The sequence below is a fragment of the Phoca vitulina genome, unplaced genomic scaffold (genome assembly GCF_004348235.1).
Source record: "Phoca vitulina isolate PV1807 unplaced genomic scaffold, GSC_HSeal_1.0 scaffold22, whole genome shotgun sequence".
Classification (NCBI taxonomy): Eukaryota; Metazoa; Chordata; class Mammalia; order Carnivora; family Phocidae; genus Phoca; species Phoca vitulina.
The window spans coordinates 13,402,153-13,426,851 of NW_022589725.1; the positions used below are offsets into that span (position 1 = coordinate 13,402,153).

At 38.0% G+C, this 24,699-nt stretch overlaps 1 protein-coding gene and 1 pseudogene across 1 annotated transcript; one reads left to right on the forward strand and one right to left on the reverse strand.

Annotated features, from left to right (window-relative positions):
• The first annotated feature begins 6,263 nt into the window (after positions 1–6,263).
• Positions 6,264–7,457, forward strand: LOC116641936 (annotated as a pseudogene).
• An 8,410-nt stretch (positions 7,458–15,867) lies between these two features.
• Positions 15,868–18,877, reverse strand: DEFB127 (defensin beta 127). Its single transcript, XM_032419395.1, has 2 exons — positions 17,709–18,877; positions 15,868–16,121 (listed from the first exon to the last, which is right to left on the reverse strand). The coding sequence occupies exons 1-2, from the start codon at positions 17,815–17,817 to the stop codon at positions 15,868–15,870; spliced, it is 363 nt and encodes a 120-aa protein (XP_032275286.1). The 5' UTR covers positions 17,818–18,877.
• Between the last annotated feature and the right edge of the window lie 5,822 nt (positions 18,878–24,699).

The following is a 24,699-nucleotide window of genomic DNA, read 5'->3' on the forward strand; positions in this document are numbered from 1 at the left end:
AGGAGGATCATGGGCATGAAGACACAGAAGCTGAATAAGGGAAGTTCTCAGCAGCATTTATTGCTGAGACCCATGAAGTCTTGGCTTTGGCAGAGGGAGATTTCTATTGTTCATGTCAGTGAGGAAACCCAATTTCTCTCTTAACTTAAAAAGTCCTGTCTGTGGTACTCTTTTAAAAGTTAACTTGGCTCTGAATAGTGCCATGGTGGTAAGTTGGTACTCTCTGGGGACACTGAACTGGGGTAAGGCTGAGGGAGTACTGACTTTGGAGCATGGAAGACAGGTCAGATTTGCCAGAGTCCAGGAGTGGGACATAGCTCCAGTTGATAACCATGAATTGATCTCTCTTCTTTTTTGTCATATAAGTTCTAATGTTATCAGAGCCAGTTGGGTATTGGCTAGGAGCATGGGGTTTTGATGTTCTTAATTTGGGATGATTTTCAAGGAGGAGGCTCTTAGTTTTCTCTTATCACTGTAAGGTTCATTTTGGAAGCACAGGAGGCCAAAGCTTGTGGGAACCACATAATACTTCTACTCTGCCTCAGAAACTAATCTGCATTCAATGTTGTTTCCTGGGCACAGATACAGCGCGACCCAGAAAATGCTTTAGTACTATAACAGGCTACTGCCGGAAGAAATGCGGAATGGGGGAAATATATGAAATGGCATGTCTAAATGGGAAATTATGTTGTGTTAATGAAGACAAAACCAAAAAACACAAGAAAGCCCCAGAGTCACCTCACTCTTTACCACAGCCTGATGGGAAGATAGACTATGCCATTTTACCCACCACCACACTTCTCACGGTGCAACTGTAAATCAAGCACTTGCTTCACTGGTCTCCACTCTTCCTAAATCAGAAGTGCCACCTCCTTCGACGGCCTGGAGCAAAAGAGTTATCTACTTCTTCTGTGAACTTGATTCTCCACATAATAAAATTTTATGCTTTTCTCTGGATTTATTTATTAATGTATTCACTCATTTTTTTAAACACTTTAACCATAAATGAATAGTTACAATGTTCCAGGCATATACTAATAAGATGGGTGATACAGAGATGAAATGAAAATGTTGGTAGAAGTGGAAGTTAGCTCCTCCATTCTCTATGCAATTTCATAGCATTTCAAGTATTACTCCTCTTTTAAAAGATATTTACTTTTTATTTATTTATTTATTTATTTATTTATTTATTTATTTGACAGAGAAAGAGAGAGAGCAAAAGCAGGGGGACCAGCAGAGGGAGCACGGGAGAAGCAGACTCCCCACTGAGCAGGGAGCCCAACATGAGGCTCGATCCCAGGACCCTGGGATCATGACCTGAGCCAAAGGCAGATGTTTAACTGACTGAGCCACCCAGGTGCCCTTCTTTTAAATGAAGTTTCTTGTGTCTAAGCAGATCTAAATGTCCCAACTTTGCGTGTGTAGGATGAATAAGGGTTTTGCTAACAACCAAGAGTTCATTAAAAGAAGGCAAGATATTGGAACATTTTCATAACAGTTATTGGCCAGGTCTAATGGGCAGTGATGAGAGCTAGTGATAATTCCAATACAGGTTTCCCCTGCTATCCAAAAGTAGAGCGATCCTACGAGAACTTTCATAGGCCAGAATGATGTAATGTGAAGAAGCAATTACCATGAACTTATATGGAAAAATTTTTGAGTGTTCCAGACCCAAAAAATAACCTCTCTTAGGCTTTTCTGATACCTTAGGACACATCTTGCTAAGGGATGCAAAAAATAAATCAAGATAAAGCACAGATGCTCACAGACACAGTTCAAAGCTATGATGGTTTGGTGCTGGGATGCTGAGTGTATGTCCCGGGGAAGGAGCTTGGTGAGGTCACTCTCACTGCTCAGGTACCCACGGCCTCTGTAATGGTTTGCTGCAAAACAAACAGTGCCATTTTTGCTTTTTGCCTTTTTTATGCAAAAGATAATATCTTCTTCAGATTTCTTGCAGTTCGTGGAAACAGGTACTAATGTAGGTCTTTTGTAAAAGTGAAGTGGTGTAACTGCAAACTTTAAAAAAGCAGGGGATATCTGTACATCATTTGAAGTTTATTTAATGTGTATGCTCCATTTCCTTTTTAGTAGCAATTAGACCACTCCGTTGACACAAGTTTTAGACAATATTACCCTTAGAATCTTTGAAAACATTACATATTCAATTGTTTGTTAATAGCATGAAATTTACAAGCTTTCAGTTACAAGGTGAATGAAGTCTGAGTATCTAATGTGAAATGCAGTGATCATAGCTGAGAACACTGTATTGTGTAATTGAAATGTGCTAAGACAGTAAAACTTAAATGTTCTCACACACACACATAAAAACAAACAAAACCAAAAACCACCAAGTAAATATGGGAGGTGATGGGTGTGTTAATTAACTGGATGGGGAGGGAGTCCTTTCATGACATACACATCTATTAAAACACCATGATGTACCCTTTATTTTTTAAAATTTTATTATGTTATGTTAGTCACCATACAGTACATCATTAGTTTTTTTTTTTAAAGATTTTATTTATTTATTTGAGAGAGAGAGTGAGAGAGAGAAAGAGCACAAGAGGGGGGAGCGGGAGAGGGAGAAGCAGACTCCCTGCTGAGCAGGGAGCCCGATGCGGGACTCGATCCCGGGACTCCAGGATCATGACCTGAGCCGAAGGCAGTCGCTTAACCAACTGAGCCACCCAGGCGCCCCATCATTAGTTTTTGATGTAGTGTTCCATGATTCATTGTTTTTGTATAACACCCAGTGCTCCATGCAATATGTGCCCTCCTTAATACCCATCATCGGGCTAACCCATCCCCCCATCCCCTCTCCCCTCTAAAACCCTTGTTTCTCAGAGTCCATAGTCTCTCATGGTTCGTCTCTCCCTCTGATTTCCCCCCCTTCATTTTTTTTTTTTTTTAAGGATTTTATTTATTTATTTGAGAGAGAATGAGAGAGAGCACATGAGAGGGGGGAGGGTCAGAGGGAGAAGCAGACCCCCCGCCGAGCAGGGAGCCCGATGCGGGACTCGATCCCGGGACTCCAGGATCATGACCCCAGCCGAAGGCAGTCGCTCAACCAACTGAGCCACCCAGGCGCCCTCCCCCCCTTCATTTTTTTCCTTCTTTCTCCTAATGTCCTCCATGCTATTCCTTATGTTCCACAAATAAGTGAAACCATATGATAATTGGCTTTCTCTGCTTGACTTATTTCACTTAGCATAATCTCCTCCAATCCCATCCATGTTGATGTAAAAGTTGGGTATTCATCCTTTCTGATGGCTGAGTAATATTCCATTGTATATATGGACCACATCTTCTTTATCCATTCATCTGTTGAAGGGCATCTCAGCTCTTTCCACAGTTTGGCTATAGCGGACATTGCTGCTATGAACACTGGGGTGCATATGGCCCTTCTCTTCACTACATCTGTGTCTTTGGCGTAAATACCCAGTAGAAAACACCATGATGTACCCTTTAAATATCTTACAATTTGTAAGTCAATTATACCTCAATAAAACTGAAAATAAATAAAAATATTGTGAAATTTAAAGCCTCATAAATGAGACATATTTAAGAAGCTCCTTATGAGCTAGATAAAATCTTAGTAAATAATGATGCTCTCCAGATGAACAGAACAGAACATCTTGTGGTACCATCCATTGATGTTGCTTAACCTGGTTAAGATATTGGTCATAAATAACTTGTGGAGCTACCATTTGCTCATCCGAGATAAAGAAATCAATGGGCCTTATTCCTCCACGTGCAGCTCACCATCTCATTTCACTGGGAGGACAGGGAGACACATATTTAAATGGATATGTTAACATTTTAAGAGCTTATAAAGACCTTCCTTTTAGTAGTTGTGGCTTTTGAGAATCCTGGAGATGTGTATAGGAAACAAGGACCAGACTAAATTGTAGAATTAGAAATTATTTTGTTGACAATTTCACCATGGAAACTAATGTATGACTATTTCAATCTAATTCTCAGAGAGGTTTTTCAAGAGGCCCATGTAAGAAAGCCCTTTCTTTATTGCAACACTTCATAAGCTCCTCTTTTTCAGGCTTCCATCACTATGGGTCACCAGAGGCATTTTTAAGGAATGTCCATTTTGTCGCTATGATATGAAGATGGGTCTTGCCCATTGTCTTTAATCTGTATGTGTCCTCTACTCTATGTGAGTCCATTGATAAATTAGAAACAAGAATCCATTTTGGCTTAGTTAGTATGAGATCAACCAGTGAAATGTTGCCTGAGTCAGGTATAATGAAATGAACAGACAAATTAAACCTTGAATTCTGCTTTGAATGGGTGGACCTAATCTTTGCTTTGACTTTTCCTGTTATCCTTTTTGTATCCCCTTCATACTCATAGAAGAGTGTATGTGGTCAGTATTGTTAGGCACATGTTTTTTTGTCCACCTTATTTTTATATACAAAGTTAAATTGAAATCCTGTATTTTTATTATGTACTTTTCTGGCACAGGCAGTATTATTGGTACTTTATTTTTCTTGGATCTGTTTTAGAACATTCTCCAAAATCTTATTCACAGAGCATTTTTAAATTGCCAGAATGTTTCAGATACATTTTTCTACTAAGTCCCAACAGTTGGGACCACCCATCTCTTTGGGGGTCTTTGATAATGATCATGAAAGGTGCTGGAGATATTAGTCATTTCATATCCAAAATTCACACCTTCTTAGAAAATTTGCTCAGCCTTTCTCAGGGAACCTATTTCAGTGGGCCCCAGCAAGAGAGTAGAAGGCCGGAAAACATTATTTTGGCTACAAGTAATTGGACCAGGGTGGATGACAAATGTGTATGTAGAGATTTAACTTCTTTGGATATCCAAGTTGGATCCTGGTAAACCGATGAATAGGAAAAGATGGAGGGAAAGAGAGAAGGAGTGAGGGAGGGAAGGCGGGAGGGAGGGAGAGAGAGAGAGGGAGAGAGGGAGAGAGATTTCTAGTTACTGGTTCTAGTCCCTTAGGCCTCATGTAATTACTAACATTTCTTATAATAGGTCCTCCTTTCCTAAAGTGGGCTTGAGTGGGTGTATGTTTCCTATGACCTCATATCTAAGACATGAAAATTATATGTAAGGCAAGTTTTCAGGCACAGAGGTACAAATAGAGGGTTTGTTCATTAGTAATACTTAATTAGTAAAGACTAGGATAATGACAGTGACAGCAATTCTGATCCACTTCAACAACTAGTTTTAGAGATACCCAAGTACTTAAGAGAAGCCATGTTCAAAGCAACTTTATGATGATATTTTGTATTCACAGATAAGTTCTAAGTTAGCTTCGATTACTCAATGGCCCTTGGGAATATGTAGATACTCATTACCCCAGTTTGGTACTTTTCAAACTTTTTAAAAATGGCCAATAAATATTATTAGAAAACGCAATCAAACTAGTGGAAAATAATTATAGAGGGTAATAATTCAGATATTATCATTAAATAACCCCTCCCAAATAGTGCACGTCAGATAAATATAAAAAGCCTAGATGCCATTAAATAATATTTCCCGAGTCCAAGAATCAGGTCACGTAAGACTTAGGCACATCTGAAATCCCTATCTTATGGCAAAATGGAAGCACAGAAATGATAGGATAGCTATCTTTCAGCATTCTTTTTTCCTGTCTTTCAACCTGGTAAAAGTTGGAAGGCAATTATTTGTAACTTCTACAAATTAAAAGAAATTACAATGTATAGTGAAAGTAAAATATAGTTAACCAGTTTAAAGTAGTAAAATATAAATTTAGCGATGTATCTGTATTCTTTGGTTAAGAATAGTGGCATGGCAAGCATGCCATGATGGGAAAGCTCCCTCCCTCCCTGAAAAAGCCTATTTTAAGTAACATGCAACTAATGACTTGCAGACAGACAGAATATCCCCCCAGAGTTTGTACAAAGTCTATTTTTATTTTAAAAAGTTAAAAAGTATACAGTGAATATTAGACATTACCCAAATTAAAAACTTTGGGGCTTCAAAGGACATCATGAAGAAAGTGTAAAGGTAATCCACAGAATGGGAGAAAATTTTTGCAAATCATATATGTAATAAGGGGCTTGTATCTAGAATATATAAAGAACTATTGCAACTCAATAATAAAAAGAAAGCCCAATTAAAAAATGGACAGAAAATAGCCCTTACCTTTATGCACATTAGGCCAGCTGGTAGTGCTGGGAAGTCAATACATTGCAGTCTGCTGTCACTGTTAGTGATTGTGGCTCTGTGGACTGGGACCTTAAAGAGAGCCACAATGGATGAAAATGGTGATAATGAAAAAAATGTCTGCTCTGGAGGCCAAACTGTCATCAAATTGAGTATGATTTTGGTGACTTCAATTTGCCACATGATAAAACTTTAAAGGCACAGATCGAACTGGATAAGGGTTGGTTACCTTTAAAGATAATGATAAAATTCATCTATCTATCTAACTTTAATGTAATAGCAGAAGCATTGAGCAAATCAAAGGCAAGACTCATGGACATAAATGAAGCTAAAACTAAAATCAGAAGATCTCCAAGCAAACCTCACCCTGAAGTAACTGATGAGTATAAAAATGATGTAAAAAAAAAAAGATCTGAGGTGCCTGGGTGGCTCAGTTGGTTAATTGACTGCCTTCGGCTCAGGTCATGATCCTGGAATCCTGGGATCGAGTCCCACATCGGGCTCCCTGCTTGGCAAGGAGTCTGCTTTTCCCTCTGACCCTCCCCCCTCTCATGCCCTCTCCTCATTCTTTCTGTCAAATAAATAAATAAATAATCTTTTTTTTAAAAAGATCTGTTTATATTAAAACCTTCTCAACTGATACAATGCTTGATGACATAAAAGAGTGGTAAGAGATAAAGGTCAAATACTAGATATTCAGATGGAAAGAGCATTGCACAGAATATTTAAGGGATCAGTATGTGCTGTGTTTGATAGTATTGAATCTAAGAAGTTTGTTGAGACTTCTGGCCAGAAGACAGGGACCTGATAATACTTTTCAAGGAAGACTACTTTGGAAGGAGAAGAAACAGAAGCAAAAGAGGAAGAGGGAGGGGTGCCTGGGTGGCTCAGTTGGTTGTGTCTGCCTTAGGCTCAGGTCATGATCCCGGGGTCCTGGGATCAAGCCCCACGTTGGGCTCTCTCCTCAGTGGGGAGCCTGCTTCTCCCTCTCCCTCTGCCTGCTTGTGCTCCCTCTCTCTCTGTCAAGTAAATAAATAAAATCTTAAAAAAAAAAAAGTGACCTGGGAAGTACTAAAGGACAACATGGAACAAGAAGCATTGAAAAAAGTCATAAATCAACAAGAATCCCTAAACAAAAGGAAGTCTAAAGGTCTCAGATTTAAAGGAAAAAGAAAGGGAAATAAAACTGCCTAGGATGGGTAAAGGAAAAGTTCAGTTTCAGGGCAAGAAAATGAAATGTGATCGTGATTATAAAGGGGATAAAAATGGTGCAGCTGGATAAGGAAAATGAGCAAGAGAAGAAACAAAGAAGAACCTGCACTGAAACAACAGAAAATAGAAAATGGTGCTGGAGACCAGTAGTTTAGGAAACAAACTGTTTATTCATTTTATTTTTTTAAAATTTTTATTATTTTTTAAATTTTTATTTTTTTAATTTCAGCTATAGAGTTCAATAATTTATCAGTTGTGTATAACACCCCGTGTTCATCACATCATGTGCCCTCCTTAATTTCCATCACCCAGTTACCCCACCTCCCCCACCTCCCCTCCAGCAACCCTCAGTTTGTTTCCTATAGTTAAGAGTCTCTTATGGTTTTTCTCCCTCTCTGATAACTTCCCATTCAGTTTTCCCTCCCTTCCCCTATGATCTTCTGTGCTGTTTCTTATATTCCACATAGGAGTGAAACCATATGATAATTGTCTTTTTCTGATTGACTTATTTCGCTCAGCATAATGCCCTCCAGTTCCACCCATGTAGATGTAAATGGTAAGTATTCATTCTTTCTGATGGCTGAGTAGTATTCATTTTCATTAGATTGTAAGTTGCTTTTGTCTTTGGAGGCTTTTAATAAGAAAACTGAATTAGGTCCCCTTCAGTGTCACTTGTAAGAAAGGAAAATTTTTTTGTTGTTTAATGTGTCTTTTTTTGTTATCCAAATGAAGATTTAAAAAACGTTTGGTTCTGTTTGTGTTATTTTAGATGATTTAAGAGTCAAAAGAAGGATTCTTCCACTAAATTACTTTTATAATATGAGAATGTTTTAGTACAAACTAATAAAATATGTATACTACATGAAAAGCAAAAAAAAAAAAAAAAAAAGACAAAAGAACTGATAGACATTTCTCCAAAGAAGATATACAAATGACCTGTAAACACATGAGAAAAATGTGCAACATCACTAGTCATCAGATAAATGCAAGTCAAAACCATAATGATAATATCATTTCATACTCATTAGGATAGCCATAATCAGAAGGGCAGATAATAACAAGTTTTAGCTTGGATGTAGAGAACTTGGAACCCTCATACCCTGCTAGTGCGGATATAAAAATGGTGCAGCTATATTGGAAAACAATCTGGCAATTCCTCAAATGTTAAACATAGATTCACTATAGTTTGATCTGACAGTTGCACTTCTAGGTATATATGCAAGAGAAATGAAAACATACTTCCAAAGACTTGTACATGAATGTTCATAGCACCATTATTGATAATAAATAGCCCAGGTCACATGCCTGCATCCTGGCAGCAACTTTGGATTGTCCAGACTCATTCCTACAACCAAAATAAGAATCGTGTTGAAAAAGTGTTGAGGGGCGCCTGGGTGGCTCAATCAATTAAGCGTCTGCCTTCAGCTCGGGTCGTGATCCCAGGGTCCTGGGATCAAGCCCCACATTGGGCTCCCTGCTTGGCGGGAAGCGTGCTTCTCCCTCTCCCACTCCCCTTGCTTGTGTTCCCTCTCGCTGTGTCTCTCTCTCTGTCAAATAAATAAATAAAATCTTAAAAAAAAAAAACAGTGTTGAGAAGCCAATTATCTGACAGTTGTCCATTGCACCAGTTTTGAGATTCAGCAGAGAACCTCTTCCTTAAATGTGGCTGGAGCTAGAGTAAATTTTCAGGGACAGAATCCGAGTAATTGGCCTAGCCTTAGAGATGCCACTAGAAGGGGTACAGGTGTATTGTGAGGAGACCCTGCACTACAACCTACAGTGCTTGCTTTTCGAAGAAACAAGGGAGACGCTGCTCTTGGGTTACAGTTCAAGGAAAAAAATCGGTATTTTTTTGGCAATGTCTCAGGTTCAGAGCCATCTCAACCCTGATTCCCAGGCATAGAGAAGACAGGAGAGAAGTCTCCTTTCCCTCTAAGAGTGGGCTTAAGTGAGGGAGAGAGTGAATTGGGGCATGCAATTGTAGCAAGGTCAGTTGACTATAGGTGACTTGGGTGACTGTGTTGAAGGAAGCAGGATCAGCACCATCTATAGTCACTTAAATAGAGGAAGATTTGTATATTATTTCAACACTTACTGTATACATTGAATGTAGGATCCTGCTGTCAGCTTGGTGTATTGTCAGGATCTCACTGAGCTTCACTTATCAACTCTATGTGCCATAATTGTTAAAACGGTACCACTGGTTCAATCCATGGCTTCCAGAATTCATTTAAGGGGTTTAAATTGGCAGCTGTTGTGATAATGAGATAACACAAGGACACCTATTATCCTTCAGGAAATGACATTACCACCATGTCCAATGAATAATCAACTACTATAAATTGTAGCTACTAAATACCTCTCAAATCTATCCACTTTGCCATCTTTGCTGTCTTGACTTTGGTCCAAACCACCTCTCTCTCCTGGCCCATTGTAATACCTTTTATCTATTCTCTCCGTGTCTACTCCCAGTTTCAATGCATTTCATGTACTCAGTTACAGAGCTATTAAAAAAGTGCAGACCTGACCACATCATTCCCTGCTTAAAATACTTAATGGCTTCCTATTCCTCTTCAGTTAAAGATTAAAATGGGTCTATTAGCCTCTGCCCTATTAGTCTGTTGGTCTCTGCCCATGTCTCCAACATCATCCTTTGTCCTGCTATCTACCCACAAGCTCTGTTTCTTCATTTTTCTTTCTTTGCGTCTGGATGTCCAGTTGTTCCAGCACTATTTGTTGAAGAAACTATCTTTTCTCCATTGAATTGATTTCCCTCCTTTGTCAAAGATCAGTTGACTATATTTATGTAGGTCTGTTTCTGGGCTCTCCATTCTGTTCCATTGATCTGCTTTTCTATTTTTTTTTAACAATACCACACTGTCTTGATTACCATAGCTCTATAGTAAATCTATATGTCTGGTAATGTCAGTCCTCAGACTGTTTTCTAAATAATGTATATGTTTTAACAATAATATGTACACACCAAATTGGCACTTTTTTATTATTTATGCTTTAATATACATTGTATTCTACAGGGAGGTTAAATGAAGAATTCCAAGTTTTACAGTCTGCATCGATGTATGTGGATTCAGATACATGTATTTATTTTAAAAATCAGTTCATCATGATTCAGCTTGCTTCAGGTTCCATTCATGTTTCCAAACCCTCAAGTACTATGTATTTCTGTGTTTAAATAGTGGATTTGAACTCAACGATGATACCAGAGTGATTGTAAAGGTGAAGGAATAGCACTAGAGTTAGTTAATTCAGTTCTGTCACTCTCTGTGATCAAATTTGTGTTTAACTATCCAAACGGTGAAAGAGAATGCAAGTTGTAATATTTTTGTTAGTACCAATTTCAATACATATATGAAATATTTTTCTGGATTTGAATTGTATCTTTAAAATTGAAGTTTATTCTTCTTTTAGGTCTTATTTTAAAATTAAAAAATAAATTAAGGAAATTATTACTAATTTTACACAATTATTATAGACAGATTTTGTTGTATGGCAAGAAAAAGTGACCCACTCTGGATATCAACTATGCCAGGGACTCCCCCTACCCTATTCTACTCCATCTTCCATGGATTACTGTCACTGGGGAGAGGAGAGGCAGAGAGTACAACTCTCTTTATGTGACTGGGCAACACTGCACCATGCTCTTGCTCTGTGAGATAATTGTCTTTTGTGTGGCAGGTGTTCAAATCCTAGCTTGTTTACGGGGTACATGTGTGGTTCTTTGAGATGCTCTTCAGGTACCTCCTACTGCCAAGTGTGTCTTTTTCCTCAGTGTTATTAAGATAGAATTGACAGGTAACATTGTGTAAGCTTGAGGTGTACAGTGTGATGATATGATACATGTATATATTACAAAAGGATTACCACAATAAGGTTAGTTAACACATCTATCACCTCACATAATTATTATTATTATTTTTTGTGGTGAGAACATTTATGATCTACCCTCTTAGCAATTTTCAAGTATGTAACACAGTATTATTGACTGTAGTCACCATGGTGTATGTTACATTACATCCCCAGAGCTTATTCATTTTTTAAAAGATTTTATTTATTTATTTGAGAGAGAGTGAAAGCAAGAGAGATCACAGAGGCAGAGGGAGAAGTAGCCTTGCCGCTGAGCGGGGAGCCCGATGCAGGGCTCGATTCCAGGACCCTGAGATCATGACCTGAGCCTACGGCAGATGCTTAACTGACTGAGCCACCCAGGCACCCTGAGCTTATTCATCTTATAACTGAAAGTTTGTACCCAGCATCTCCCCATTCCCTCCAGCTCCTGGCAACTACCATTCTCCTCTCTGTAACTGTGAGTGTAACTGAGTTTGGCTTTTTCAGTTTCTACATATAAATAAGATCATATGGTATTTGTCTTTTTCTGTGAATTATTTCACTTAGCATAACTCCCTCGAGGCCTCTGTTTTGTTGTAAAAGGCAGGATTTCCTTATTTTTTAAGGCTGAATAATATTCCATTGTGTGTGTGTGTGTGTGTGTGTATCTATATTTATATTTATATCACATTTTCTTTATTCATTCATCCATTGACAGATACTTAGGTTGTTTGCATGTCTTGGCTATTGTAAATAATGCTTCAATGAATGTGGGAGTGCAGATGTCTTTTTAAGATAGTTTTATAATTTCCTTTGGATATATACCCAGAGGTGGGATTGCTAGATCGTATGGTAGTTCTTATTTTAATTTAAATTTTATTTTATTATTTTTATAATAATATATAATATTTTATTAGGTTTATTCACCTAACTTTTTTTGAGTATAGTTGACACACAATGTTACATTAGTTTCAGATGTACAGCTTAGTGATTTGACAAGTTTATACATTATACTATGTTCACCACAAGTGTAGCTACCATCTGTCCCTATTTTTAATTTTTTGAGCAACCTTCCATAATAGTAGCCTTCCACACTGTTTTCCATAGTGGCTATGCCAATTTGCCTCTCCACCAACAGTTACACAAGGGTTCTTTTCACCATATCCTTGCTAGCACTTGATATCTCTTATCTTTTTGATGGTAGCCATTCTTAGAGGAGTGAAATGAGATCTCATTATAGTTTTGCTTTGCATTTCCCTGATAATGAGTGATGTTTAGCACCTTTTCTTGTATATGTTGGCCATTTGTATATCTTTGGAAAAATGTGCATCCAAGTATTTTGCACATTTTAAAATTGGGTTGTTTGAATTTCTCCTATTGAGTTGTATGATTTCCTTATATATTTTGGATATTAAACAATTAGGGGAGTATGGACCTCATAAAAATATGAATATGATTCAAAAACTGTTGAGTGTATTTGACGTTATGGTCTTTAGATGGGGCATTGGATATCACTATTATCAGAGTTCAAGAAAAGACCACGAGTCCATCTGTCACAAGCAGATAAAAAATGACAAAACCACTAACCATTAAGAATGCAATATACATTATTTATTAAGGAGACAAGTAAGCAGACACCTTCCCCACCTAACTACAGAACAAAAAATAACTGAAAGGACATTTAAATTCAGAGTGGTTATAGAAGAAAAAGCATGATGGAATGGAATGGATACATCCCAGGAGACTACTGCCCACTGAGTACCAGTAATTATATACATTTTGATTTTAAGAATTTAAAAACTAGAGAACTGAATTCTTAAGTGGATTGGTGGGTCCCAATGTAGTTCATAATATAGTTTGAGCCAGTCTGTAATAAAATGGGAAAAACTGTAATAATGCAATGAGATTTTAAGAAATCTGAATGAATTTAGTTAAAAATCTGTCCTTTTCCCCTACTATGTCATATGTACATATTACTTGATGATAAAATTTAACTTTTGGAATGATGGTGATATTTAATGATAAATTAATAAATGATGATGATAATTGGCAAACTTTTGTAAATCAAAAAATATTTTTTAAAAATTTACTGATCTAAGAGAGCCAGGACTAGAAGAACATAACATAGGTCAATATAAAGGAAAAGTAAATGTCAGTTTTAAGCCATAAAAAAATCTCATGGCAAGACAGAGGATAGTATTGAGAACAAACTGTATGAGGGACAAGAGTGTAAAAGTTTTTGTGTAGGATATTTTTGCTTGTTTTCAAGTTGTGTTGTTTGATTTGATTTATATATCATCAAAGTAATCTTACTATATGTGTAACTATAACTAATTGAGAAAATTACATGGTACCCATTTGCCTTCATTGTCTTCATATCATCGAGATTCTATTTATGTACTTATCTAAGAAAAGTGAGAAGGTTCATAACATAATAATGAACGTACTATATGCCAAAAATTTGTGGAACACTGCTAAAGCTGTGTATAGAAGGAAATTTATAGCTTTAAAATACTCATATTTGAAATGAAGAAAGGCTAAAAACATAAACAGTGAGATAAACATCACCTAACGTTAGAAAAAGAAGAGCATATTAAAACCAAAAAAGTAGAAATAAGACATTATACACCTAAAACAGTGACTTTTATGGCATGTAAAGTTGTTTGAAAAACAAGTGGAAATAAAAGCATTAATGAAGATATTAAAGAAATGGAAACTAGACTAAAAATTAACAAAGAAAATTTGTTTTTTTAAAGATTAATCAAGTAACAAGTAAATAGACTTACCAAGAAAAAAAGAGAAGAGATATAAATAAACAATGTCTTCCAAACGGCCAACAGACACATGAAAAAGTGCTCAACATCACTCGGCATCAGGGAAATACAAATCAAAACCTCAGTGAGATACCACCTCACGCCAGTCAGAATGGCTAAAATTAACAAGTCAGGAAATGACAGATGTTGGCGAGGATGCAGAGAAAGGGGAACCCTCCTACACTATTAGTGGGAATGCAAGCTGGTGCAGCCACTCTGGAACACAGTATGGAGGTTCCTCAAAAAGTTGAGAATAGAGCTACCCTATGACCCAGCAATTGCACTCCTGGGTATTTACCCCAAAGATACAAATGTAGTGATCCGAAGGGGTATGTGCACCCCAATGTTTATAGCAGCAATGTCCACAATAGCCAAGCTATGGAAAGGGCCTAGATGTCCATCAACAGTTGAATGGATAAAGAAGATGTGGTATATATATAAAATGGAATATTATGCAGCCATCAAAAAACTGAAATCTTGCCATTTGCAACGACATGGATGGAACTAGAGGGTATCATGCTAAGCGAAATAAGTCAATCAGAGAAAGACATGTATCATATGATCTCACTGATATGAGGATTTCTTAATCTCAGGAAACAAACTGGGGGTTGCTGGAGTGGTGGGGGGTGGGAGGGATGGGGTGGCTGGGTGATAGACATTGGGGAGAGTGTGTGCTATGGTGAGCACTGTGAATTGTGTAAGACTGATGAATCACAGACCTGTACCTCTGAAACAAATAATACATTATATGTTAAAAAAAAAAAAAAGAAGATAGCAGGAAGGGAAAAATGAAGGGAGGGATATCGCAGGGGGAGACGAACCATGAGAAACTGTGGACTCTGAGAAGCAAATTGAGGGTTCTAGAGGGGAGAAGCGTGGGGGGATGGGTTAGCCTGATGATGGGTATTAAAGAGGGCATGTATTGAATGGAGCACTGGGTGTTATACGCAAACAATGAATCATGGAACACTACATCAAAAACTAATGATGTAATGTATGGTGATTAACATAACATAATAAAATTTAAAAAAAAGAAGAAAAGAAACCAATTCCTAAGTCCTTTACATTTCCTCCAAACTCCAAAGAGCCCCAATCACCCAAAGGATCCATTACTAGTGGTGACATATAAAACATGAACAACAAAGGAACAACTAAAAACTTCTGTCTTGGAGTTACATGTTTATTTCTACCTCTACCTTATATAGCGAGCTCCAAAATAGTGGAATTCTATCTTTCCAGCTCACTGCTTTAACACAGAAACTAAAGAAATTAGATTTCCCCATAGCTCATCTTTGGGAACCCTATTCATCAACCAGACAAAGTTCATGTATATTCTCCTGAAATGTCCTGTTTGTTACAGTTTCTTTCCATTTGTTGATTTTATTCTGTTCATGCAGATTGCCTTCTCACAAACACTCACTAGTTGAAATCCTAACACATTTCAGAAGGCACCACTATAATCTTAAACTCACTCGTGATTTTCCCAGAATACTTGGTTTCAACTTTCCCTCTCCTGAATTCCATGACAACTTTCCTGAGTTTCTTGTTCCAGTCTTCCATGTTATAGATTTTTAGTGTGCTGATTATATCCCCTTTCCAAGGGGGAGGTTCTGAGTTGTCCTTATCAATTCATCATTTGGTGTATTGAGTGTTCAATCTCTTAAAGAACAAACAAGTCAGAAAACTGGCAATGAGCTTTATTAAAATCTGCTGTAAGGTCATTCTGGAGGTCAAGGAATCAGAAGGGAGAAGATGTGGACTTCTTCATCTTACTTTATTGGAATAGGGTGAGAAATAAAGGAAAAGAAAATTATACTTGATTTATGTAGAATTTGCCTTGGGTCTTGAATAATTTTCTATAGGTATATCCTCATCTTGAGGGAAAGTCATTGCATATGTCCTTGGCTTTGGAGGAGGTGGCTTTGTAATTTTTCTACGTGCTTCCAATTCCATGATATTGAGGCAACAATATCTCCCATTTTCACATAGTACTTGACGTATTTCACTTATTCTGCATATTTTCCTGCAATATCCATGTATATATTCACCCCAGCATCTCTTAAGTTGTTCAGTTACTGTGCATATAAAGAACAATAGGCCAAGATCAGTGTTTGAGACTAAAAGGCAACTTTGGTAATGGGGAAGACAGACGATGTTTATGGGGGTTACGTGTATGGGAGATCCACAGGCATATACTCATAAAATCCTATGGAGGATGCTCCAAGAAGGTAAACCTCAGTGTTTATGTCTAACTGATCACTCATATTTATTTCCTCCTGGGTTTTGGGCTTCCATCTAACATCTGGTGGATTCCTCCAAGAGCATCAGATCTTGCTTGGGAAAATAAAGGAACTGAATCTTTGATTTCAGGCTATGGAACTATATACTCCATCTGGGAACCTCAGCACATCTGTCTCCATTTGAATGCTCCCCGGGCACTACTTCTTTACCACTGCCGCACCTCTAGTGCCCAGAGAATAACAATTTGTTCCTATGTATTTATATCTGAGTCAGATTATACTCTTGGGTTCATACTCACTACCATGGTCAAGAATGACTGTCTTATTGTCTAGTCAGGTATTTTTTCTCTCAATAATCTTCCTCTCCTATTAATTCGCAGCATTGCACATTTTTGCCACTGCATATCTTCCTTTGGCTTCTATGTCATCACAATAATCTTGGACTTGTTTTACCCCTCTATGAGTCCTCATTCTCCTTCCACCTCTAGAGGCAAGAAGTTCTCCAATGTTCAGTCCCAGAACTTTGCTCACCTTGATATATATTCTTTCCTTTAGTGATCCTAAATACTTTCAGTGATCTACAGAGTTAAGATGTTCAGATTTTGGCTTCTGGGCTTGCACAATCCCCTGAGATAGACCCTCAATGGACTCCACCAAGAGCATCCGGTCTTGTTTGCTGAGGCCAGCAAAGATGCTGCCTCCCACCCCAGATTCTAGAACTCCTTTGATTCTTAGGACTTTGAGGGGCCAGGGACAGACCATTACTAATCCTAGAAGAAGAGTCAAATATGATAGATCTGCTTTTGAAAGAGGAAGGAAAACTAATTTTTAAGTTCTTAGTATGTGCCAAGCCTTATGCTAGATGTTTTACAAATGTTATTTAATAAAGCCACCAGGATCCATGTATCATTACCTCTACAAATGAGGACTCTGAGGCTCAGAGAGTCTTTACCATTTATCTGAGGTTGACAAACTAGTAGACATTGAAAGCATATTTCTCAAACCTGACTCCAAAGTTGGTGCTTCTTTCACTATTCACACTCTGTAGACTAAAATATATATTGGAGTGGAAGAAAATATGGCTGGGTGTCAATAAAAACTGTATCCAAAAAAAATAAAGGCATTCCTAGATATTGGGCCCATTCCTTTCTATAATGAGACCTTCCCAGAGGAAAATTATGGCCGCTTTTCAACTCTGTAAATACTTCTTTTTAAGAACAGTACCATGGTTTAAAAAAAAAAACAAAACAGTACCGTGGTAGAAGGCATCAGGAAGAGGAAATTTCTGGTGACATTGGGTAGACTTCAGGCATCCCAAGGGGCCCTATCTCCTACTACCATGAATTACAAAATTCCCTTTGTTCTTGGAAATACTCTATCCCATTGTTGGCTTGAGCGAGCCCCTGGAAAGCTCTGGATTACCTTTGGACTTCTGTAACAGCAGAATTGCAATGATCAGGAGGAGCTTCATGGCCAGGCTTCCCAAAGGAGGTGGCAGCCAAAGCTCTTTGTCCAGTGAGTTGCACACCATGTCACCTTCCTCAGAGACTTGGATTCTTATGCACCAAACTAGAACAGATGGTATGATGTGAAGTGTGTTCCCAAATGTCTGAACTGTGGACTTTGCACCATGTGGGCAGGCACAGGAAATTTGAGGTTACCCACTTTACCCCCACATGGAATTAGGAGACACAGCGTGTTCTATCTCATCCTATCTGATGCCCTCTGTAGGCTGTAGACTACTGGTGAGAGTAATCTGGCTTTCTCTACTTTGGCTGTCTGCCCTGCTAGACCAGGGTAGACATGTGTTCACTTCTAAGTATGAATAAAGTAATATAAATAATGAAGGCTGTTCCATTTAGTGCGTTCATCTAAGTCTAGGATCTCTGGGCGTTGTGTCTATCACTTCAGTCCATCCAAATGGTAGCTGATTTTCATCCCCACATCCTAGATAAGTTTAATTATTCACAGACAGACAAGCAATATACAATGATAGGGGAATAATAGGATAACTAAAATACAATTTCATTTAGAATCAGCAAGGAGGAGAAAAGACAGAGATAACATAGCATATGTAGCATCATCCTGATGGACAACAGCAAGGATTTCTTTCCTGTCAGTGTAGAGAATTCTTTAGTTTGTATTCTTTCTGTTCTGCTGTCTGGGAAGATGTCTCTTGTCCATTAATCTCAGTGGCCATTTTTCTTGGAAGAGGTTGGGGGAGAATTCTTCTGGGGGATGTGCTACTTTAGCAGCACATTTCCTATTAGTGTAGGTTTAGAAAACTATACAAATGATTTTGTTACCCAGGCTTTGATTTCTATGGCATATTATCTCTTTTTGAAAGATAACACACTTTCCTTTGAATTGCTTTCAGTCACTTTCATGTCTAAGACCAATCAACAAATCATTTTGAATCAGGAAATTCATTTTAGATCCCAACCAGGGCACTGATATCTACAGAACAAGCTTTTGGAGATTATACCAACTCTATACCATCTCTAAGCTCATCCCTTAACTTAACCTCTCACTCAGGCCCTGGCTGTAAGCAGTTCAATACAGTAGCATCGGGACAGTGTGGATGAACTAATTCAGAGTGATCACCATGAATTTATAGTGGTATCAATGTATATTTTTGTGTAATGCCACTAGCAACACTTGTCTATCTAAATTTAGAAATGTACACAACAAATAATTGCATTAATGCAGGGTTGTGGTGTACCCAAGGAATTAAAGGACTGAAAGAAGAACAAAGGAGTCCTAGTTACTGGCTAGAGAGCTATTGAAATAGATCATGGACTCTTTTCTCGATATATAGAGGAGTATAAACAGTGTGGCTAATAAATTGATCTTTGAATTTTGACAATGAGTTTATTTTTTTAAAAGATTTTTTTTTATTTATTAGAGAGAGAGAGCATGTGCGAGTGGGGGGAGGGGCAGAGGGAGAGGAATAGAGAGAATCCTCAAGGATATTCCTCACTGAGTATGGAGCCCGGCTTGGGGCTCAATCCCACTACTCTAAGATCATGACCTGAGCGGAAACCAAGAGTTGGTCGTTCAACCAACTGAGCCATCCAGGTGCCCCTAAAGAGTTTATTTATATTAACAAAATGTATTGCCTGTGCAATGGAGAGAACATTCTGTATCTAATATGCACTATGTTTCACCAATTCCTTGATTAGAAAACTCACATTCTTTTCCACAGATAACATTAAGACTGCATCTTGGAAAAAGTGGTATCTCTATACTCCCACTTTAGTAATGTGTGTGTGCTTGTGTGTGTGTGTGTGTGTGTGTGTATGTGTATGTCTTTTCTGTCCCCTGCTGCCAGAGAGTCTATGAGTCTGATCTCCTAGACTGATTCCATAGAGAGTCTTCCTTTCCCCAAATCCTCCTAGGGCTAAACAGTAGGTGTTCTCATGAGCAAGATGGGATGAATAAAGAACATGATGTTTCTTAGGAAAACATCCACTGGGACTTTTAAAAGTACAATTTGTTTTAATGTACTACTTATAAAAGGACAGGAGTGTAATGTATTTCTGGATAACTCACCCACCATGCTCTATTGAGTTGAGAAGTTAGGAGAGCAAATTATTTGATTATTTAAATGGGTCGACCAGGGAAGTTGTGTTTGTTTGCAAGATTAAAAATTTTTTCTTTTTATGTCAATTAAAAATAGTATTTGAAAAGTAGTTTTATTGTACATGTGCATTATTAACAAGAATCAGGAAATACAAAAGCAAAGATAAGAAAGGAAGCAACCAGTAGCATTACTACTGTCTAAAGAAAACATCTGGAAACATGTATACCATTTAAAATTTTTTCTTTAGTAGAATGAAAAATATTTTATTTTTTAACCCAAATACCAGCTTATGAGATTTTCCTGATTAACAGGGAAGATATGGCAAAACTGTCTCAAACTTACATCAATTACATGGCTTTTGAGAGTCTAGAATCCTTCAAATCTCTCCTAGTTCCAGAGATGTGTACATTCTCAGGGATATAATGGTCTTCAGAATTCTCTATCTTCATTTGCTAACTCTTACTTGCACCATATCCATCCTCCCTGATGCAAAAGTCTTCCTTAACTACCCCCCCCAACAAAACCACACATACTAAGCATTTTGGAATTTATCAAAATGTGTACAAGAGTTTAGAAAGGAGGGTTACTGAGAAGGTGATTACTTGGCAGTAACACAAGCAACTTTCAAAAGGGCTGGAAGACGTCATTGATCTTAAATTTCTTCATCATACTAATGATGAGTTTTCCTGGTTTCACCTACTCTAAGCTTCTTACTAGCTCACTGGCTTTTTTTTTTTTTTTAATTTTATTATGTTATGTTAGTCACCATACAGTACATCATTGGTTTTTGATGTGGTGATCCACGATCCATTGTTTTCGTATAACACCCAGTGCTCCATGCAGTACGTGCCTTCCTTAATACCCATCACCGGGCTAACCAATCCCCCCTCCCCCCTCCCCTCTAAAACCCTGTTTGTTTCTCAGAGTCCATAGTCTCTCATGGTTCATCTCTCCCTCCAATTCCCCCCCCCATTTTTCCCTTCCTTCTCCTAATGTCCTCCATGCTATTCCTTATGTTCCACAAATAAGTGAAACCATATGATAATTGACTTTCTCTGCTTGACTTATTTCACTTAGCATAATCTCCTCCAGTCCCATCCATGTTGATGTAAAAGTTGGGTATTCATCCTTTCTGATGGCTGAGTAATATTCCATTGTATATATGGACCACATCTTCTTTATCCATTCACCTGTTGAAGGGCATCTCGGCTCTTTCCACAGTTTGGCTATTGCAGACATTGCTGCTGTGAACATTGGGGTGCATATGGCCCTTCTTTTCACTACATCTGTGTCTTTGGGGTAAATACCCAGGAGTGCAATTGCTGGGTCATAGGGTAGCTCTATTTGTAAATTTTTGAGGAATCTCTACACTGTTTTCCAAAGTGGCTGTACCAACTTGCATTCCCACCAACAGTGTAAGAGGGTTCCCCTTTCTCCACAACCTCTCCAACATTTGTTGTTTCTTTCCCTGTCCATTTTTGCCATTCTAACTAGTGTAAGGTGGTATCTCAATGTGCTTTTGATTTGAATTTCCCTGATGGCTAATGATGATGAACATTTTTTCATGTGTCTGTTAGCCATTTGTATGTCTTCTTCAGAGAAGTGTCTTTTCATATCTTCTGCCCACTTTTTGACTTGATTATTTGTTTTTTGGGTGTTGAGTTTGAGAAGTTCTTTATAGATCTTGGATACCAGCACTTTATCTGTAGTGTCATTTGCAAATATCTTCTCCCATTCTGTGGCTTGCCTCTTTGTTTTGTTGACTGTTGCCTTTGCTGTGCAGAAGCTTTTTATCTTGATGAAGTCCCAAAAGTTCATTTTTGCTTTTGTTTCACTAGCTTTTGGAGATGTATCTTGAAAGAAATTGCTGTGGGCGATGTCAAAGAGGTTACTGCCTATGTTCTCTTCTAGGATTTTGATGGATTCCTGTCTCACATTGAGGTCTTTCATCCACTTTGAGTTTATCTTTGTGAATGGTGTTAGAGAATGGTCGAGTTTCATTCTTCTGCATGTGGCTGTCCAATTTTCCCAGCACCATTTATTGAAGAGACTGTCTTTTTTCCTGCTTTGTCAAAGATTATTTGACCATAGAGTTGAGGGTCCATATCTGGGTTCTCTATTCTGTTCCATTGGTCTGTATGTCTGTTTTTGTGCCAGTACCATGCTGTCTTGGTGATCACAGCTTTGTAATATAGCTTGAAATTGGGCAACGTGATGCCCCCAGCTTTTTCTTTTTCAACATTTCCTTGGTGATTCGGGGTCTTTTCTGATTCCATACAAATTTTAGGATTGTTTGTTCCAGCACTTTGAAAAATGTCCTTGGAATTTTGATTGGGATAGCATTGAAGGTATAGATTGCTCTGGGTAGCACAGACATTTTAACAATGTTTATTCTTCTGATCCATGAGCATGAAATGTTTTTCCATCTTTTTGTGTCTTCTTCAATTTCTTTCATGAGTGTTTTGTAGTTCCTAGAGTATAGATCCTTTCCCTCTTTGGTTAGGTTTATTCCGAGGTATCTTATGGTTTTTGGTGCTATTGTAAATGGAATCGTTTCTCTAATTTCTCTTTCTACAGTTGCGTTGTTCGTGTATAAGAAAGCAACTGATTTCTGTGCATTGATTTTGTATCCTGCCACATTACTGAATTGCTGGATGAGTTCTAGTAATTTGGGGGCTGAGTCTTTTGGGTTTTCCACATAAAGTATCATGTCATCTGCGAAAAGAGAGTTTGACTTCTTCTTTGCCAATTTGAATACCTTTTATTTCTTTTTGTTGTCTGATTGCTGTTGCTAGGACTTCTAGTACTATGTTGAACAAGAGTGGCGAGAGTGGGCATCCTTGACGTGTTCCTGATCTTAAGGGAAAGGCTTTGAGCTTTTCAGCATTGAGGATGATATTCGCTGTGGGTTTTTCATAGGTTGATTTTATGAACTTGAGGAATGTTCCCTCTATCCCTATACTCTGGAGAGTTTTAATTAGGAAAGGATGTTGTATTTTGTCAAATGCTTTTTCTGCATCAATTCAGAGGACCATATGGTTCTTCTCCCTCCTCTTATTAATGTGTTCTATCACATTGATTGATTTGCGAATGTTGAACCACCCTTGCATCCCGGGGATAAATCCCACTTGGTCGTGGTGGATGATCCTTTTAATGTATTGTTGGATCCTATTAGCTAGGATTTTGTTGAGGATTTTGGAATCCATATTCATCAGGGATATCGGTCTGAAATTCTCCTTTTTGATGGGGTCTTTGCCTGGTTTGGGGATTAAGGTAATGCTGGCCTCATAGAATGAGTTTGGAAGCTTTCCTTCTGTTTCTGTTTTTTGAAACAGCTTCAGGAGAATAGGTATCATTTCTTCTTTGAATGTTTGGTAATTCCCCAGGGAATCCATCAGGCCCTGGACTCTTGTTTTTTGGGAGGTTTTTGATCACTGCTTCAATCTCGTTACTGGTTATTGGCCTATTCAGGTTGTCAGTTTCTTCCTGTTTCAGTCTTGGCAGCTTATAGGTTTCCAGGAAGGCCTCCATTTCATCCAGATTCCTCAGTTTATTGGCATACAGTTGTTGATAATAATTTCTAAAAATTGTTTCTATTTCCTTGGTGTTAGTCGTGATCTCTCCCCTTTCATTCATAGTTTTATTAATTTGGGTCCTTTCTCTTTTCTTTTGGATAAGTCTGGCCAGTGGTTTATCGATCTTATTAATTCTTTCAAAGAACCAGTTTCTAGTTTCGTTGATCTGATCTACTGTGTTTCTGGTTTCTAATTCATTGATTTCTGCTCTAATTTTAATTATTTCTCTTCCAATGCGTGGCTTAGGCGTCGTTTGCTGCTTTTTCTCTAGTTCTTTAAGGTGTAGAGTTAGTTGGTGAATTTGGGATTTTTATATTTTTTTGAGTGAGACTTGGATGGCTATGTATTTCCCCCTTAGGACCGCCTTTGCAGTATCCCATAGGTTTTGGACGATGTGTTTTCGTTCTCATTGATTTCCATGAATTGTTTAAGTTCTTCTTTGATTTCTTGGTTGACCCAAACATTCTTAAGCAGAGTGGTCTTTAGCTTCCAAGTGTTTGAATTTCTGCCAGATTTTTTCTTGTGATTGAGTTCCAGTTTTAGAGCATTGTAGTCTCAGAATATGCAGGGAATAATCTCAATCTTTTGGTTCAGTTGAGACCTGATTTGTGACCCAGTATGTGGTCTATTCTGGAGAAAGTTCCATGTGCGCTCGAGAAGAATGAGTATTCTGTTGTTTTAGGGTGGAATGTTCTGTAAATATCTATGAGGTCCATCTGGTCCAATGTGTCATTCAAAGCTCTTGTTTCCTTGTTGATTTTCTGCTTAGATGATCTGTCCATTGCTGAGAGTGGAGTATTGATGTTTCCTACAATTAACGTATTGTTATCAATATGACTCTTTATTTTGGTTAACAGTTGGCTTATGTAGATGGCTGTTCCCATGTTGGGGGCATAGATATTTACAATTGTTAGATCTTCTTGTTGGATAGACCCTTTAAGAATGATATAGTGTCCTTCTGTGTCTCTTATTACAGACTTTAGTTTAAAATCTAATTTGTCTGATATAAGAATTGCTACCCCAGCTTTCTTTTGAGGTCTGCTGGCATGGAAGATGGATCTCCATCCCTTCACTTTCAGTCTGGATGTATCTTTAGGTTCAAAATGAGTCTCTTGTAGGCAGCATATGGATGGGTCCTGTCTTTTTATCCAAACTGCAACCCTGTGCCGTTTTATGGGAGCGTTTAGGCCATTCACGTTGAGAATGATTATCAAAAGATATGAATTAATTGTCATCATGTTGCCTGTGAAGACCT